Raw genomic sequence first — 16,928 nt, forward strand, 5'->3', positions numbered from 1 at the left:
AACAAAAAATAAGTGTTATTTGTAGTAGATCTGTTATTGCAAGAAGAATTAGAAGAAATAAGAGCACCATTTACTTTAATAAGTGGGTCTAATATTTTATGCTGAAGTGTTATTTTTTTAAATGCAAAGCAATTCACATACTGACTTCTCTACGGTATCGTTATCAGACTGTATTCTGGTACGTATATAACCATATAATTTGACTCTGAATTGTGGATGGGTGTGAGTTGGATATAGAGTTTTCTGGTATAGGCAAAATAATCTTGTTAATTTAGTGATCTATACTTTTTTGCTTATATAATCCTTGTCAAATAATCGCAATAAACTACTGCTTAGATGGAGTATATACTTAAAATAATTTCTGTGACTTTTGGCAGTATCTTAAATGTTGTTAAAATGACGGAATTTCTGAGTTCTTTCAAGTTCCAAAAACTTTTTAGTTCATTCTTAAGAATGAAAAAACTGGACTGCTTATTCATCCCTATTTATTTATTTATTTATTTATTTGTGGTACGCGGGCCTCTCACTGTTGTGGCCTCTCCCGTTGTGGAGCACAGGCTCCGGACGCGCAGGCTCAGCGGCCATGGCTCACGGGCCCAGCCGCTCTGCGGCATATGGGATCTTCTCGGACCGGGGCACGAACCCGTGTCCCCTGCATCGGCAGGCGGACTCTCAACCACTGCGCCAACAGGAAAGCCCAATATTTTGTTATAAATGGAGGATTCAGTAAAGAAAATTCAGCTTGAGTCAAATTGGAGAATTTATTGCTTTGAGCACAGATAAGGAGTTCTCTGAAAGTCTAGCTTGTTTTCTCTGAATGCTTCAACAATTTAAGCCTTAATAAAGCTTAAACTTTATTTAAGTTTATAGGCTTAAATAACAATAAGCTGTTAGCAACTTTATTGGATAAAGTTAATGTACTCTTGAAAATAAGTGAGGTTTAGCTGACTGACCTCTACTTGAGCTTACTTTATCCTGTAGCCTTTTTTTTCCCTTTTTAGGCTTAATCACAATATTTATCAAATAATTTCCTTTCACTAATTATTTTCTTAGTTTTTATCTTTGACTTTATGAATGTATTAAGAAAAGTGATGCATAGTATTTCCATCGTGCATTATATAAGTATTTAAAAGAAAAATAACCAGTGTTTTTCTGAATATAAAAATAAAGAACTTAAAGGTGTGTATTACTAAAAAGCAATTTTAAATTTAAATTTAGTTACGTTTGAGAACCTAAAATTATTAAATGTACTTATTTGAGAATGTAAATAAATGAAAGTCAGAATTTCAGTAGTTTGGAACTATATTACACAAATCATTCATTTATACACACTATGTCTAAAAGGAGGATCCCATATCTTATGGAATATGAATTATTGTTTTATTTTTAATAAGTAGGCATTAGTATAGCCATTTAATTCAACTCTATGTGATTTAACTGTATAACTATTTATCTTGCTTTTTTTGATTATTAATATTTCTTGAAATGAAATACATATTTAAGAGATATATAGTATTCTTAATAATAATTCAGGATCAGAGTCTTTCTTGGGTAATGTCAAAATTTGAACCAGACATAGTTTAGTAGTTTTAGAATTTAATAGAGACTTTTGGAATTTGAAGCAGCACAGGGAGAATAGAAGAAAGTTGATGCAGAGGAGTGATATAGGAATAGCAATTCGTTCTATAATTAAATTTAACCCAAAGAGAATTGAGGGATCCAGATGATTTATGATAGTGAAAATGTCTCTTATTTCCCTTATTTCATCCTTATTCATTGCTGTTGTGATTAAATCAGGAAGTTAAGGAAAGGGCAAGACACTCAGGTTAATCACTTCTGTAGTGGAAACTTGAGTCTAATACTATGGATAAAAGTTTTTAATAAAAACCTCAACAATAGTTGTTTTAAGTTATTTGGAGGCATAGTGCCTTATTATAATTTCTTCAGTATAATACTCTCCCTGGACACCTTCATATGTTTATTTATGTGCCTTATTTTTATAACCGGGCTTTCACTCCTTGAGATCAAAGACAGTGTCATCTCTATGACACAGCGGTGGCTTACTTATAGTCCCTAAAATAAATTATTTAAATGAAAATACCTCAAGAGACAGCCAACCCAAAACTTAATCAGTCCCAAGTGATTGTGAAATTATAATCTATTGTTTAGTATGTGTAAATGTAAAATGGTATTTCCATGGAATGTGCAAAGAGAAGTGGAAGTCACATGGAGACAAAAAAAAAAGTGACATTGAATACCAAGAATTTGCTGGAACATCTTCCTTGATATGACATTTTTGATGGGCTAGCACAAACATGGATTCTAAAGCATAATTTTAAAAAGAGTAAATTTACAACAGTGTTCCACATTTTACAGGTGTTGATAATAATGCCAGGAGAATATTCTCTTCAGCTCAGCTCACTCACAGTCAGAGCATGAGCAAATGTCTATGCAGGAACTATCACTGTAACTTCAGTTTTTTATTGTAATCTATCATTCTGTGGAGGAATAATCTATAAAAGAGTGTTAGGAACTTAAGTTCTACCACTATGCAAAAATTCTTAGCAGAAGCAAAACTATAAAAAAGAAAAAATCTCCACAGCGAATAAGATTCCTAGGCTATATCAACACAATGGCCAAAAACAAACGAGCAAACAAAAATTTAGAGTTTATTTCAATAAATGAGTCAAAATGACGGTATTATGTAACTACAGTTACAGTTAATCTTGTTTCTGAGCAATCTGAACATTCTAGATTTACAATTTAAAAGCACTTAGCCAACCATTCTCATATGGAAATAGATTTTTAGTTTGAACATGTGGAATTTCCATGGGAAAAGTCACAATATCAAATTACTTTGAGGTTGCAGTTAATATATTAGTATTAATATCTTTGTTAATCTTTCAAAATATTTCATGTAAGAGAGTACCACTAATTTCTGACTCTTAAAAAGCAAAGTCACATTTCTTTTATTTTAATAAATGCCTAAAATCCATATTCAAAACCTTAGAGCTTGGGACTTCCCTGGTGGTGCAGTGGTTAAGAATCCGCCTGCCAATGCAGGGGACACGAGGTCGAGCCCTGGTCCAGGAAGATCCCACATGCCACGGAGCAACTAAGCCCGAGCACCACAACTGTTAAGCCTGTTCTTTAGAGCCCGCGAGCCACAACTACTGAGCCCACGTGCCTCAACTACTGAAGCCCGCGCGCCTAGAGCCCTTGCTCCACAAGAGAAGACACCGCAATGAGAAGCCCGCGCACTGCAACGAAGAGCCCGCTTGCTGCAACTAGAGAAAAGACCACGTGCAGCAATGAAGACCCAATGCAGCCAAAAAATAAAATAAGTAAATAAATTTATATAAAAAAATAATAACCAGCCCATATTTAAAAAAAAAAAAAACTTAGAGCTCGATGTGTTTCGTAATTCAGATATTTCGGGATTTAAGAAAAGTAATAGGTGCTTATATATGTATTTCATAGCATCTTCATGGACTTAAATACATTAATATATTTTCAGTAATACATAGGGATAGTCATGCTAAGTAGAATAAAGTTTGTAAGTAGCATCATATTATTTAGGTGAAATTTTGCTGATGATTGACGTTATGACAATCTTACGAGAAAGCTTTTTTCAGAGCTTTTTGTATTTTGGAATTATAAAGTATCATAGGCATACATCTAAAATAATTTCCCCTGCAGTTTTAAAAATCTGTAGGATGTATGTACAAGTATGTGTGCCCATGTATGTGTTCTCTCCCTCTCTCACATTCACACACACACACACACACACACACACACACACACACACCCCTATGGGTGAGGAAATAGTTTTATTGGAAGACGGCCAAGCTCATTTGATTATGCGTTGTCTCTGGCTGCTTTTGCCCTACAATGGCAAGAGTTGAGTAGTTGTGACAGAAATTTATTATTGTCCCCTGGCCCCCATCCCCAAAGCCTACGTATTTTACCTGAGTCTTTACAAAAATGTATGCTGACCCCTAATGTATATGATACATCCAGAGACTTCAGTTTTATTCCTATTCTGAAGACAGTAAGACTGCCATAAATTTGTGATAACCTAGTTTTTAAGTGAACTAAAGTAAATCAGTGAATGAATGAACTCTCACTGTTTCTGCAGTATTTTGAAGGTGTTTTTTAAAATTTTCAATTAAAATTTGTAATCTAAATACAAAAATAAGCTGCAATGGTTTAATTACATTTAAAAAAGCTTTTTTTTAGTAAATGAGCTTAATGTTATTTTAGTTTCTTGAAGATAACATTACAGTTGTTTTCATTTGTAGTGCAGTTTTAAATCAAACTCTCTGAAACATAAAGGCAAATCTTAAAATGTCCAATCAAAATAATATGTAATACTACTGTCATACAGAGTGAAATAAGTCAGAAAGGGAGAAACAAATACTGTATGCTAACACATACATATGGAATCAAAAAAAAAAAAAGTCAGAAGAACCTAGGGGCAAGACGGAATAAAGATGCAGACCTACTAGAGAATGGACTTGAGGATACGGGGAGGGGAAGGGTAAACTGGGACAAAGTGAGAGAGTGGCATGGACATATATACACTACCAAACTTAAAATAGATAGCTAGGGCTTCCCTGGTGGCGCAGTGGTTGAGAGTCCGCCTGCCGATGCAGTGGACGTGGGTTTGTGCCCCGGTCTGGGAAGATCCCACATGCCACGGAGCGGCTGGGCCTGTGAGCCATGGCCGCTGAGCCTGTGCGTCCGGAGCCTGTGCTCCGCAACGGGAGAGGCCACAACAGTGAGAGGCCTGGGTACCGCAAAAAAAAAAAAAAAAAAAAAAATAGATAGCTAGTGGGAAGCAGCCGCATAGCACAGGGAGATCAGCTCGGTGCTTTGTGAGCACCTAGAGGGGTGGGATAGGGAGGGTGGGAGGGAGGGAGATGCAAGAGGGAAGAGATACAGGGACATATGTATATGTATAACTGATTCACTTTGTTATAAAGCAGAAACTAACACACCATTGTAAAGCAATTATACTCCAATAAAGATGTTAAAAATAAAAAAAAATAGTAATACTACCTAGACACATATTAATATTAGTTATAGCAGTAACAGTAAAAATTCAAACCATTATTGTTATTTCAGAGGATGTTTATTTAATATTGGTTTTTTTATTTGGTTTTAGTTTTTCAGTTTTAAGTTAGAAAGCCACAGTTTGCTAATTGTTAAGTTTTTGACCTTAATAAGTTTAGATGACTTAAATGGTAACACTGAAAGTAATTTTTTACCATCAGGAGAATATCACAGTGATGAAATAGAAAAATAAATTTCATGTTTCAGGTAAAAAAGTAAAAGAAATGTAAAAAACATAGGAAATTGATATTATGTGGATAAAGATGTGTAAGCATTGCAGAAGTCACAAGAGATACACACTTTATAGTTATACACTGTATCTCAGAATGCCGCATAACACAATGTGAAAGCTATACAGAGCAGAGAATTTCAAAGACACTGCCAGCTGCACACCACTGAAACTAAAGCAGGTGAAGGGTAGTGAGCATGCAAACTTTCTTTCAAGGTCTGTAGTTCTTATTCAACATTTATTATTAAAATGAAGCTATTTCAGCTATTTCAGTGCCATTAATGTGTACTAATTTTGGAACTTAGAAAAGGTAGAATCATTAGAAAGTTATTTAAAAACTAAATTGTCCTGGGCAGACTTGATATTTAAAATTCAAATTATCAGAATAGTCATGTCTATTTGATGGAAATTAAATTAGCATATTTTATTATGAGGAGAAAGAGAAAAACTAGATCTTAAAACTGTACTGGTGCTTGCTTCGGCAGCACATATACTAAAATTGGAACCATACAGAGAAGATTAGCATGGCCCCTGTGCAAGGATGATATGCAAATTCGTGAAGCGTTCCATATTTTTTTGTTATAAAGCAGAAACTAACACACCATTGTAAAGCAATTATACTCCAATAAAGATGTAAAAAAAAAAAAACTGTACTGGTAAGATTACTACCGGTAGTTTGCTAGTGGGACTCATAATAACTCCACAGTTTTGTCCAATGCCATGTTATCTGTGCAATTTATTTATATCAGGTTTGTCAGGGTTATAGCATCCATACCTAAAAAACAAATAATCTTAAATATCAAAATTAATTTTTTTGCCTATATTCTAAATTTTGTCTGGGATGAAACTCACTTTCTTTCTGCAAACCTGCTCCTTCATTTATTTTCCTTTCTCACTTAAAGGTTTTATTCACACTTTGCTCCTTTACCCTGTCCTTTAATGTCATATTCAGTTATCCAGAGTATTTTATTGTCTTCTCCAAAATGTCTTTCAAACTGTCTCTGCTTGCATTGCTGCCGCCTTCAGCTCAGGTTTTCATCATCGTGACTAGACAGTTCCTATTCCACTGACAGAAGCGATCTTCCCAAAATAGATCGAATTCTGTCTGCCCCTGCTTAAAATCCTTCAGTGGCTTCCTGTTGCCGGTAGGAATAGGATGCCATAGATGGCTCTCTTTCCTCTCTTCCTCCATCTTCATTTCACCACCTTCCATCCTCTGCACTCCGCAGTATAGCATCCCAATTCCATTTTACTAGCAATGTCATGCTTCTTTATACCTCTGATGTTTCTCTGTCACCTCGGATGACTTTCCTTTTTTCCTTTTTTTGCCTAGATAGGGTTAGCATCATCCAACTCAGATGTCACACTCCCTATAAATTCTCAGCAGAGCTGCTCACTACCCTTTCTGTGTGTCTAACACTCTGTACTCTCTGTGTCCTTCCTACGATTCTGTGTCATGATTATTTGTTTATATAAACTCCCACTTTCCTCACTTCTTTTTAAACTTAGCACCTGGCAGGGTATCTGGCACATAAGACACAAGTTCAATAAATGCTTTTTATTACTCAGCCATAAAAAGAAATGAAATTGAGTTATTTGTAGTGAGGTGGATGGACCTGGAGTCTGTCATACAGCGTGAAGTTAAGTCAGAAGGAGAAAAACAAATACTGTATGCTAACACATATATATGGAATCTAAGAAAAAAAAAATGTCATGAAGAGCCTAGGGGTAGGACGGGAATAAAGACACAGACCTACTAGAGCATGGACTTGAGGATATGGGGAGGGGGAAGGGTAAGCTGTGACGAAGTGAGAGAGTGGCATGGATATATATACACTACCAAACATAGGGTGGATAGCTAGTGGGAAGCAGCAGCATAGCACAGGGAGATCAGCTCGGTGCTTTGTGACCACCTAGAAGGGTGGGAGGGAGGGAGAAGCAAGAGGGAAGAGATATGGGAACATATGTATATGTATAACTGATTCACTTTGTTATAAAGCAGAAACTAACACACCATTGTAAAGCAATTGTACTCCAATAAAGATGTTAACAAAATAAATAAGTAAAAATAAATGCTTTTTGAATGGCGCTCTTGTTCTTAAAAAAATACTCTTATTTTTCCTTAAAATCTTTTTTCTTCATCAACTTATATTTATTTGTATAAATATATATCAACTATATATTTCCTCAGTTAGTGATGGTTTTTAATTCATTTAACTAAAGTTTATTGAGAATATACTCAGCACTGCCCTAGTCATAGATGTGAATGCTCTCCTCTTTTGGAAGAGGGCCCTTGCTGAAAGAAAACTTGATGTTCCTTAGAAGATGCATCCCACCTGTAAGTATAATTCCTCTCTTGTAACCGTAACGCTTCATACGCTTCACCTCCCACCATAAGGGGCATCCTGCTAGAGACGGAATTTTTCTACACTATTTTTAAGTGTCATAATTTGATCTTCTAATTCTACAGATGCATGAAGTCAGACCCACACATTGAATCAAATGTTTCTGACGGCTGTGTATTAAAACAGCATCACAATACCTTTCAGTATTTCTTTTATTAAAGAAAGATAGTTTTATCCCAAAGGTCAAGCTTTTAACTTAACGTTCATTTTACAATTTAGTGGAATTTGGTGAGGTTTTGTTGTTGGTGGTGGTTTGTTTGTTTTATTGGCAGAGGAATGTAGTTCTGAAAGTAGAAACTGACTTTTTACCCCTAGTAAGTGTAAACCCAAAAACACTGCCAGCGATTTATTTGGGTGGCAGTTCACTCATCTGTACCCAGTATGTGTTTGCTGCCTGGATCTGGACCACCTCAAATTTGTCTACCTAATTCAACTTCTCATGTACTTGTATCTTGGCCAGTCAGACAGCGTTGAACAATGTTTCAGTGTAGTTCATAGTATATTCAAAAGCTTGTACTAGACAGTTTCCTCACCACTGGAGCACCTCCTATATTTTCAGGCTTCTTTCTCTCACATGTTGACTATCTACACTCCATGGGTTCACTTTATACTGGTAAGATAGTATGGTCCACAGTATTGGACTGGTACTTCTAGTCAGAATAGTTATTCTGGTGAATATACATTTCCTGGTGGAAGTGTTCTGTTAACTGGCCAACACTTCTAACTAGATTTTTGCTGGAGGGGCACATTTGTATCGCTTCCATAGGGTATACTTCTTAATTGACGAGGTAAGAAAAGTTATCATGGAATAGGGATGCCATAACTGATCCTAGTGTCATTCCTCCCATTGTATAACTTACTCTATATTCTTCCTCTTAACTTTCAAAAACGTGTAATTTTCTTTCTTTCCATCTTTATCTATCTTTGAATTTTACTGTAGCGCTCCAGTCCCACTTTCACACCCCCCTGTATTCTAGTCAGCCAGTCGCCCAAGCTACAAAGGTCTTTTCAGAGTTTTTTCGTCCCCTGCTCCCTCTGTACTTTCTGCTTAAGCTTTTGGTCCCCATGTCTGACCAACATATGCTACCTTCTCCAAGAAAACTGTCAGAATCACCCAAGTTGGAATTAACCATTATGACCTTTCTCATCGTCACATGTTGCCATCCTGTTAGTGTCAAATTATTTAAGTAGTGCTGCAGCAAACACGAAATGGCCTTTCAAGTTAAATGACTTGAATTCAGGTCCCAGTTCCACCACTTACTGTATGAAACATCTTGGGCTAGTCACTGAATCCCTTCATTTTTTTATCTCACATGAGGTGATAATAACTAGTTCAAAGAGTTGTTAAGAGAATCCAATGAGACAGCATATATAAGTGATTTGTAAATGATAAAGCTCTATGTAGGTCTTCCCTGGTGGTGCAGTGGTTAAGAATCTGCCTGCCAGTGCAGGGGATACAGGTCCGAGCCTAGGTCCGGGAAGATCGCACGTGCTGCAGAGCAACAAAGCCCGTGTGCCACAACTACTGAGCCTGCGCTCTAGAGCTCATGAGCCGCAACTACCGAGCCCCCATGCCACAACTACTGAAGCCCGCGAGCCGCAACTACTAAAGCCCATGTGCCTAGAGCCCGCGCTCCGCAACAAGAGAAGCCACCGCAATGAGAAGCCCGCGCACTGCAATGAAGAGAAGCCCCTGCTCACCGCAACTAGAGAAAGCCCACGCGCAGCAACGAAGACCCAGCGCAGCCAAAGCTCTATGTAAACATTAGATAATCTTAGATTGGAATTAAAAGATGGAGCCCTTGGGAAGGTGTAGATAGTGTCTTATTAATCTCCTGAGTGCTAACACTATCCTTTACTCATGAGGAGATATCAAATGAGTTGGTTTGATTATGAATTTCTTGCCAGATGAAAAAAGGAAAAAAAACTCAACCTGTTTCAGACATAACAATTTTAAATATTTGCCTTGTGCATATATAGCCTGAGTATAGTATCGCTAGATAAATTTGGCTTTCTTGAGCTTATGCTTAAAGTTATACCAAACCACGTTTATTACTTGCACCTTAAATTTTCAAATATAGGTGCTTTTTTATTTAGAGAATGTGCAAGGATAGTGTCATCAGACAATGCTTGTATTTTCAATAGCTCTATTAAATGTCTCAATATCTCTAGATATCTTCAGTATCTCATATCTCTAATAAAAAATCTATTTGTTTTAGTAATACTTTTGTTAACACTTAGAAATAGTGTCAACCAAAATGATTATATAATTTTTGAAAGGTGATAAGTCTTCCAAAATTGCCTCTGCTTGTGTTCTCATTGTCAAATTTAGGTTTTGCTTGTTTGTTTTGTTTTGTATTGTTATTTTGAGTAGGATCCATTAGCATTCTGTTCACTCTAATTACATCACATTAGTAAAGGTGCAAGGGTCTATTGAGTTGAAATCACAATGGCCTTTTTCAAAGTACCTAGAGTGCTGTTTGCAAACTGCAGTTTTGCTATCCTATCATTTTGTTCTCATTTCCTTTGAACAAAGCATTGATGGAGCATTTGTTTTATGTTTTTCTTCTGATGGAATGATAGTATGTGTTTGGAAGAAGCATGAATATTCTTGTTACACAGCAGTTTTTTAGAAGTTCACTTAAAATTAGTCTGTGAGAAATGAATATAATTGCATGTTTTTCCTAATTTGTACAAGTTATGTATTTCAAAACTCTAGTACACAGAATATGTAGTGAAAAATTCTTTATATAATCATTCATCATATAGCCTTGTAGTCTAATCATTCTTTATACAGCTTGACAGTCTAAAATCTAAATTGATATGGAGTACAGATTTTATTTATGATCCTTTTGCTGTACATAGTCCTTTGGCCTTTTATTTAGGTTTTCTTTGTCAGAATTTCAAGCGGTTGAGTAGCCAACAGGTGATAAATGTCCCATTAATCTTTCTGACTCTCTAGCTCCTGAGCATGAGAATTGCTGATCAGTTGCAACAATTGTCTCTTAAATGAGCTTTTCACATCTGCCTCTTATTTCATTAGTTAACTGTCTGCCCAAAGATCTGATAAAATGGAATCCTGGTGCCTTTTTACAACTTGTTTTGTAGGTCTGTACGTTAAGGATAGAGTTGTTAGCAGAATGGGCACAAAAGGGTATTTATCGACTACCTACAATAAATATACATGCTAGTGTCTGGAAGACATTTGAGACTCTTTATTGAAATCACCTTAAGAAGAAAAAATAACTGGTTTCGCTTTAGTTTGCCATTTAGCAACAACTAATGTAAGATCATGGCATTTCTTACTATACAGGGCTTTTACTGATTATATTTGTCTTCATATAAAAAGAAAAAAAAAGTTAGTCTATTAATTTAATTTAAAAAACAGTTAGGGCTTCCCTGGTGGCACAGTGGTTGAGAGTCCGCCTGCCGATGCAGGGGACACGGGTTCGTGCCCCAGTCCGGGAAGATCCCACATGCCGCAGAGCGGCTGGGCCCGTGAGCCATGGCCGCTGGGCCTGCGCGTCCGGAGCCTGTGCTCTGCAACGGGAGAGGCCACAACCGTGAGAGGCCCGCGTACCACAAAAAAAATAAATAAGTAAAAACTTAGTTAAAAATTTTAAAAATATATTTTAAATTAGAGACATCATGATGAATATACTCTCCTCCTACCAGAGATTGTTATGAATCCTTGGTTACATCTTTCTCTACATGTTGGCACTTTAAAAATACTAACAGTCATGATCTGCCTTCTTATTATGTTATACAGCAGTCATCTTTTTAATTGAAGTCTTGATGAATAATCAACATTTAAACTTTTTAAGAAGAATATTTTCTTACCTGTAGAATTGTAATAATAATAGCACATCACAGAATATAAATGAGAATTAAATGAGTTCTTGTACATTAACACAATACCCAGCACATAATATGTGATCAATGAGTAGTAGCCATTATTACATATGTATTAATACATTTAATTCTTTTTTCTTCTGATGTCTATTCAGAGACTTTGGAAGCAGAACAATGGAATATTTTACAAGTATTTCATAATATGTTAATTGTATGTGAAATTCATTTTTCAATATTTTAAAATTCATTTAACAGTTGACAACCAGTGGGTAATTACCTGTTTGTAAATTATTTTAATTTTTTTTTTGGAAGAAAATTTAGGCAGGTCTTCAATGATTACTGTTCTGTGCTCCAGGAAACAATAACATAGCAAATGTCATTGGAATAAAGAGTTCTAACTAGCTTATCAATTTTGATAGCTACCCCACCTTGTTTAAATATAAGAAATGCCTTGACCAAATAAATAACCCAAGCCTGAGGTCAATTTCTTTAGTATTTTTCACATCTTCTTGAATATCTGAATATTTTGAAATTAATGCTATAAAAATATGTTAATGAATGTTTCCATTCATTTCATTTTAGGAATTTTACTTTACAGAAAGATTTTATAAGTTAAAACCTATATAATGAATTAACTTAGAATGATGATTTCTACCATTGTAATTTCATTTTGTTTTAACCTTTCTTCCTTGTAGGCCTTGTTTGTATGAAGTCCAGCACATCTGTGGTTGAGCTTGTTATGCTGCTTTGTTCTCAGGTACGAAATCTCAATCACTTGATTACATTAAACTACATGAGGATTGTTTTGTCACTAACAAAAGAATGTATGTGAATATATATGTATATGTTTATATATTTTAAAAATTTCTGTCATTTCATAGATGAAGGAAATAAATTACATAGAGATATATATTTATGTAGATGATCTTACCATGCAAATATTGATTTAGTCTCCCTTTCCCTTCCCTCCCTTTAGCTGTCTTATTATTTCCCACCTACCTAGCCTTCTGTTGTTCCCTATTTTTTAATCTCTGCAAATATATGTATATATAATTTGTTATAGATTTTTTGATATCCATCTTTACACCCCATCCTTTAAAAATGATACAGTATTATTTATAATTTTGTTGTTCATTGTTAAGTACATGGTTTCTTTTTCACTCTTATAGATAATGAAAACTAGAGGTTTTTTTGTTGCAGTAGCCAAAGTATAAAATATAGCTTATTAGTGAGGGGTTTTTGATACGATACCTTGCTGCTTTCCCTTTTTTAATGTAATTTGTATATTTAAATGTAAATTCTAAAAATCTACTTACACTATTTATCTTTAATAATCAGAATTAAAAATAGAATTATAATTGTTGGGTGTTGTTTTTTTAAGCAATTATGAGAAAATTATATGTAACATTTTTCTGATAACTAAAATAGGGACCTAATGGTCTTTCTTCTTGCCAGCTCTCCCAAGTCTCCTAGTGATCCCGATTTTCACATAAGTATTAAATATTTTGTAATATGAGAATAAAAAGACCTTATGTGTGTTTGTAATAAGTAGTTATTACATTATCTCTAATTTCCTCAGTAGCAAGGAAAATACATCTATACTGTTTCTAGTTACTGACCTGAGGTCTGGCTAAAACCACAACTAACTTCCAAATAAACAACAATATGGCTTCAATTGATCCTTTAAAGCATCAGCAGAAACAAAAGAACCAAAAACTTACCCAGTAATTTTCAGTCTCCAGGTTTACTTTCTTCAAGAATATATTCATAGGGACATCATTAGGTCCATTTTCCCCTTTTCATCCAGAAAGAATATTAATAAGGAAGAAGTTAAAGAAAACAGCATTCCTGGCAAGAGTTCATCTGCAGGGCATTTGAAAATTGTTACCTAATGCCAGAGTCCTGAGTTCGAGAGACATTCTTTGAGATCTGTCTGGACCTTGTAGGTTCTTGACAATGCACATTTAAAAAAACATGGTTTTATGGGGAAAATATAGTGTAAAATTTCTTCTTCCTTAGCTCTTGGTTTCACTGCAGTTCAGAGAAATAAAGAAGAATGTAGCATTAGGGTCTAGTGTCTTTGATGGCCTCATCATCTAATCATAGGTTTAACATTACTCATTTGCTGGCTCCAGGAATTCCTGCCATTAAGGGCCCTAGAGATGAAACTTTGCCTCAGATATTGATTGAAAGGAAGAGTGAGAAATTTAAGCCCTCTATGCAGTGCACTTTCAGTGTTTCAGCAAAGCAATATTATAAACATGTCTCTCAATTTGATCTTTACGTTGAATGTTTAAAATAATTCAGGGTGCTTTAAATATTTAAGTGGTTAATTGATTAAATATAGCTCATTTAAGGGACTTAAAAATGTATTTGTTTACTGAAAAAAGCTCCAGTTGTTCTATTTTCTATTAAACTGAAACTTTGCTTTCCACAAAAATGTTTTTAAAAAATAAAGAAACAAATGAGTAATCTTCCTTCGATGCAATTCAGGTGGGAGGAGTTTACTATTCTAGTTTACAATTAGCTTATAAAAGCATCTTTTGAAGGTCATCCATTGTTCAGCGGATGTATAAAACCTTGGTTTTTGAGAACACACACAAAATGGACATGTTGTCAAGGTTTCTTAAAATAGTCTGCTCTTTTCTCTACTACTCAACTTCATGATGATTTATACTGTAACCCATTAGCCAGGCCACACAGCAGCAGCAGGCTCCTGACAGTAATAATACAGTTGCTGATGCTGCGGAGGTTGCTTGGTGCAGCAGCACTGCCAGTGCCGAGTTCTCTTCTACAGACCTAACACATTCTTTTGACAGTGGAGCTGGATCCCTGTAGAATTAGCATAGTTCTGTAAGCTGTCTTTGCGCCAAGGCACAGGCAATCCTGAGGAATCTTTAAAGCTGCAGACTTTTGAGTTTTCTTCTGTTTTACAGTCAGCCCTTTGCAGGTATTGATAGCTCAATGTTCTTATGATGAGCAGTTACTAGGACTCATAAAAGAGCTGAAAATCTGAATGAGTTACTATCTTGATGAGCTGCATGTATATGTTTTTCCCACAGTGGGAAATACAGCTAAGATATTATCCACACTGTGATTTAATTATTGGTTAAAATAAGTTTTCAATGCAAATGAAATTTTCTGGTTTATTTACTTGCTTAGAATATGCTTTTTTCCCCCTAAATTTGGATAGAACATGAAAGGATAGCATTTTATTTGGATAAAACAGGTAGCTAAGGGCTGAAAATGGAAAGGAAAATGCAACATTTCTCACAGCATTAGTTTTTCTTTCATTAGATGCTTTTATTTTTATGCTTTTGATTTCGGAAATTTCATGTTAACTACTACATATTATTAAGGATATCAGCTTCTCTTTCCTTTTTATCTGAGCTCTTGAATAAACTTACTATTGCCAGTGGTTTGTGTGTAAAATATGGTCTAAATTTACATGAGATCATATTACAAGTGTCTGAAGGTACTTGTCAAGGATAATTCAGTTCATATGGACAGTCTTTTAAACTCTAAGGGACATGCCATCCAGTCTACCCCCCAGTGGAATTTTAGGTCTCTGTGGAAAACACATTTTAAGTTTTAAGATGCTATTAGCATTATCATTATATTGCATTAATTGTTCCACAGATACACAAAACATTTTTTACCATATATGGATATTTTTCTTTTTCCTGTAGATCTTATGACATAAAGAATTAACTATTCTTCTTTCCTTTCAGTTTGTATTTAAAGTGCACTTAGTAGTATCTTTTTAAAAAAAATTGGGAGTAAAATGAACTGGAGTAAAATAGTTAATATGTAGTGCTTTGAAAAATCAGTGCTTAATCAGTGAATAGTTTTCTCTGGAGTTCTTCAGTATCTCACCGTCTGCTATTGTCCTCTATCAACTTTTTTTTTTTTTTTTAAGTTTTACAATCAGATGTGGTTGAGGTGCTTTTCATTAGTCTATATGTGCACCTAATTTTTCCATTACATTATTCTGAGTGTATTGTGTTCTTTGATGAAGAGCAGATTTAGTTTTCAAGTAAACTTTTTAAGGTACTATAATAATTTCTAATTATTTCCAGATTTTTTTTAGGAAGTCTCCATCAGAGGTACTCCAGGAAAAATTGAGTGATGTTATCCCGTAGGATTTCTTTACGTTTTCATAAGTAAAGCTTAGCAGATGTCACTTGCATTTTTCTGTGCCTTATCTGTCAATAAAAAATGTTTTATAAATTGAGAAACTTTTATGTAAAAAAAATAATGTCTCTCAGTATTTAAGTACTTTCTGACTTGAAGCACTGATTAAGCAAATGTATGCTTAATGTATCATTTTTATTCTCAATAAAAACCCAAAAATGTATAAGTAACATAAAGTAGAAGTCAGCCTTGCAAGTCTCTTTAGGATCTGTGTATGAAGTTACTAACATGAATTATTTTGTGGTTTTGTTTGCCTTTATTCTTTTTTAAATACTTCATATACTTAAATAAAAAGGGTTCTAGTGACTTCACTGATGTGATCAAGGCCATATAACCCAGGACCTCTAAACACAGCACTTACAAAAGTACCACAACTGAAGAACAGTCTTCCTTTTTAAAATGATTTAGCCTTTGAACTTCTAAATTTTTCATTTTTTCTCCAATTTGATACAGTTTAGTCAGATGTTGCAAAGATAAAGACATACTTTTCTTTTAATTATATTAAACCTAAGATTGAGGTACAAAGACATAGATAAGATGAATATAGAGGCCTACTAAAGAATATTTATTCATAAGTACTCAATATTTAAAGAATTTTTGGTGCTTAAAATAGGAAGATTATAAATTTAAGAAAACTACAGATGAACTACATTTTTCAAGCATCTTTGGAAATATGAAATCCTAATTATCATGGTGAAATTATGTCACATTTAATTATTTAGTGACTACCTTTTTATTTTAGCATTGTAATCTTTACTAAAAATTTATTGATACATTCTTCTATTTCTTAAAGTCTAGTGTTATCCATGAAACTTTCCTGTTTATGTAGCTGAATTTGAAATCAAGGAAGAATAAAAAAGTTGTGGTTGTGGCATGATATTTTAAATTGAATATAATCAAGTGCTAACTATATGTGGTTCAGAAAATTGATCCTGTGAACTAAAAATAAGATTTTCATGGAAGGCTTTAATAAGATGGACTAAAGATGGACCCCTTGAAGTTAATAGACCTTCTACACGGCCTAAGCAGAGAAGGAGATTCAGTCTAAGCAAAGATCTGGCAAGAAATGAACCTGTTACGTGCTCAGACCAGTGACTAGCCTCATTTGGAGTGCATCAGAAATTAAGTAGCTA

At 34.7% G+C, this 16,928-nt stretch overlaps 1 protein-coding gene and 1 non-coding gene across 2 annotated transcripts in view; both read left to right on the top strand.

Annotated features, from left to right (window-relative positions):
* Positions 1–16,928, top strand: part of NBEA (neurobeachin) — a 627,916-nt gene that overhangs the window by 281,056 nt on the left and 329,932 nt on the right. The window contains exon 34 of the mRNA XM_060128644.1: positions 12,297–12,358. Within this exon, the coding sequence (XP_059984627.1) occupies positions 12,297–12,358 (62 nt within the window). The remainder of the gene's footprint in view (positions 1–12,296; positions 12,359–16,928) is intronic.
* On the top strand, positions 5,814–5,920 carry LOC132509048 (U6 spliceosomal RNA). Its single transcript, XR_009536869.1, has one exon. It is a non-coding gene; the product is annotated as a U6 spliceosomal RNA (small nuclear RNA).

This window comes from Lagenorhynchus albirostris, chromosome 18 (assembly GCF_949774975.1).
Source record: "Lagenorhynchus albirostris chromosome 18, mLagAlb1.1, whole genome shotgun sequence".
Classification (NCBI taxonomy): Eukaryota; Metazoa; Chordata; class Mammalia; order Artiodactyla; family Delphinidae; genus Lagenorhynchus; species Lagenorhynchus albirostris.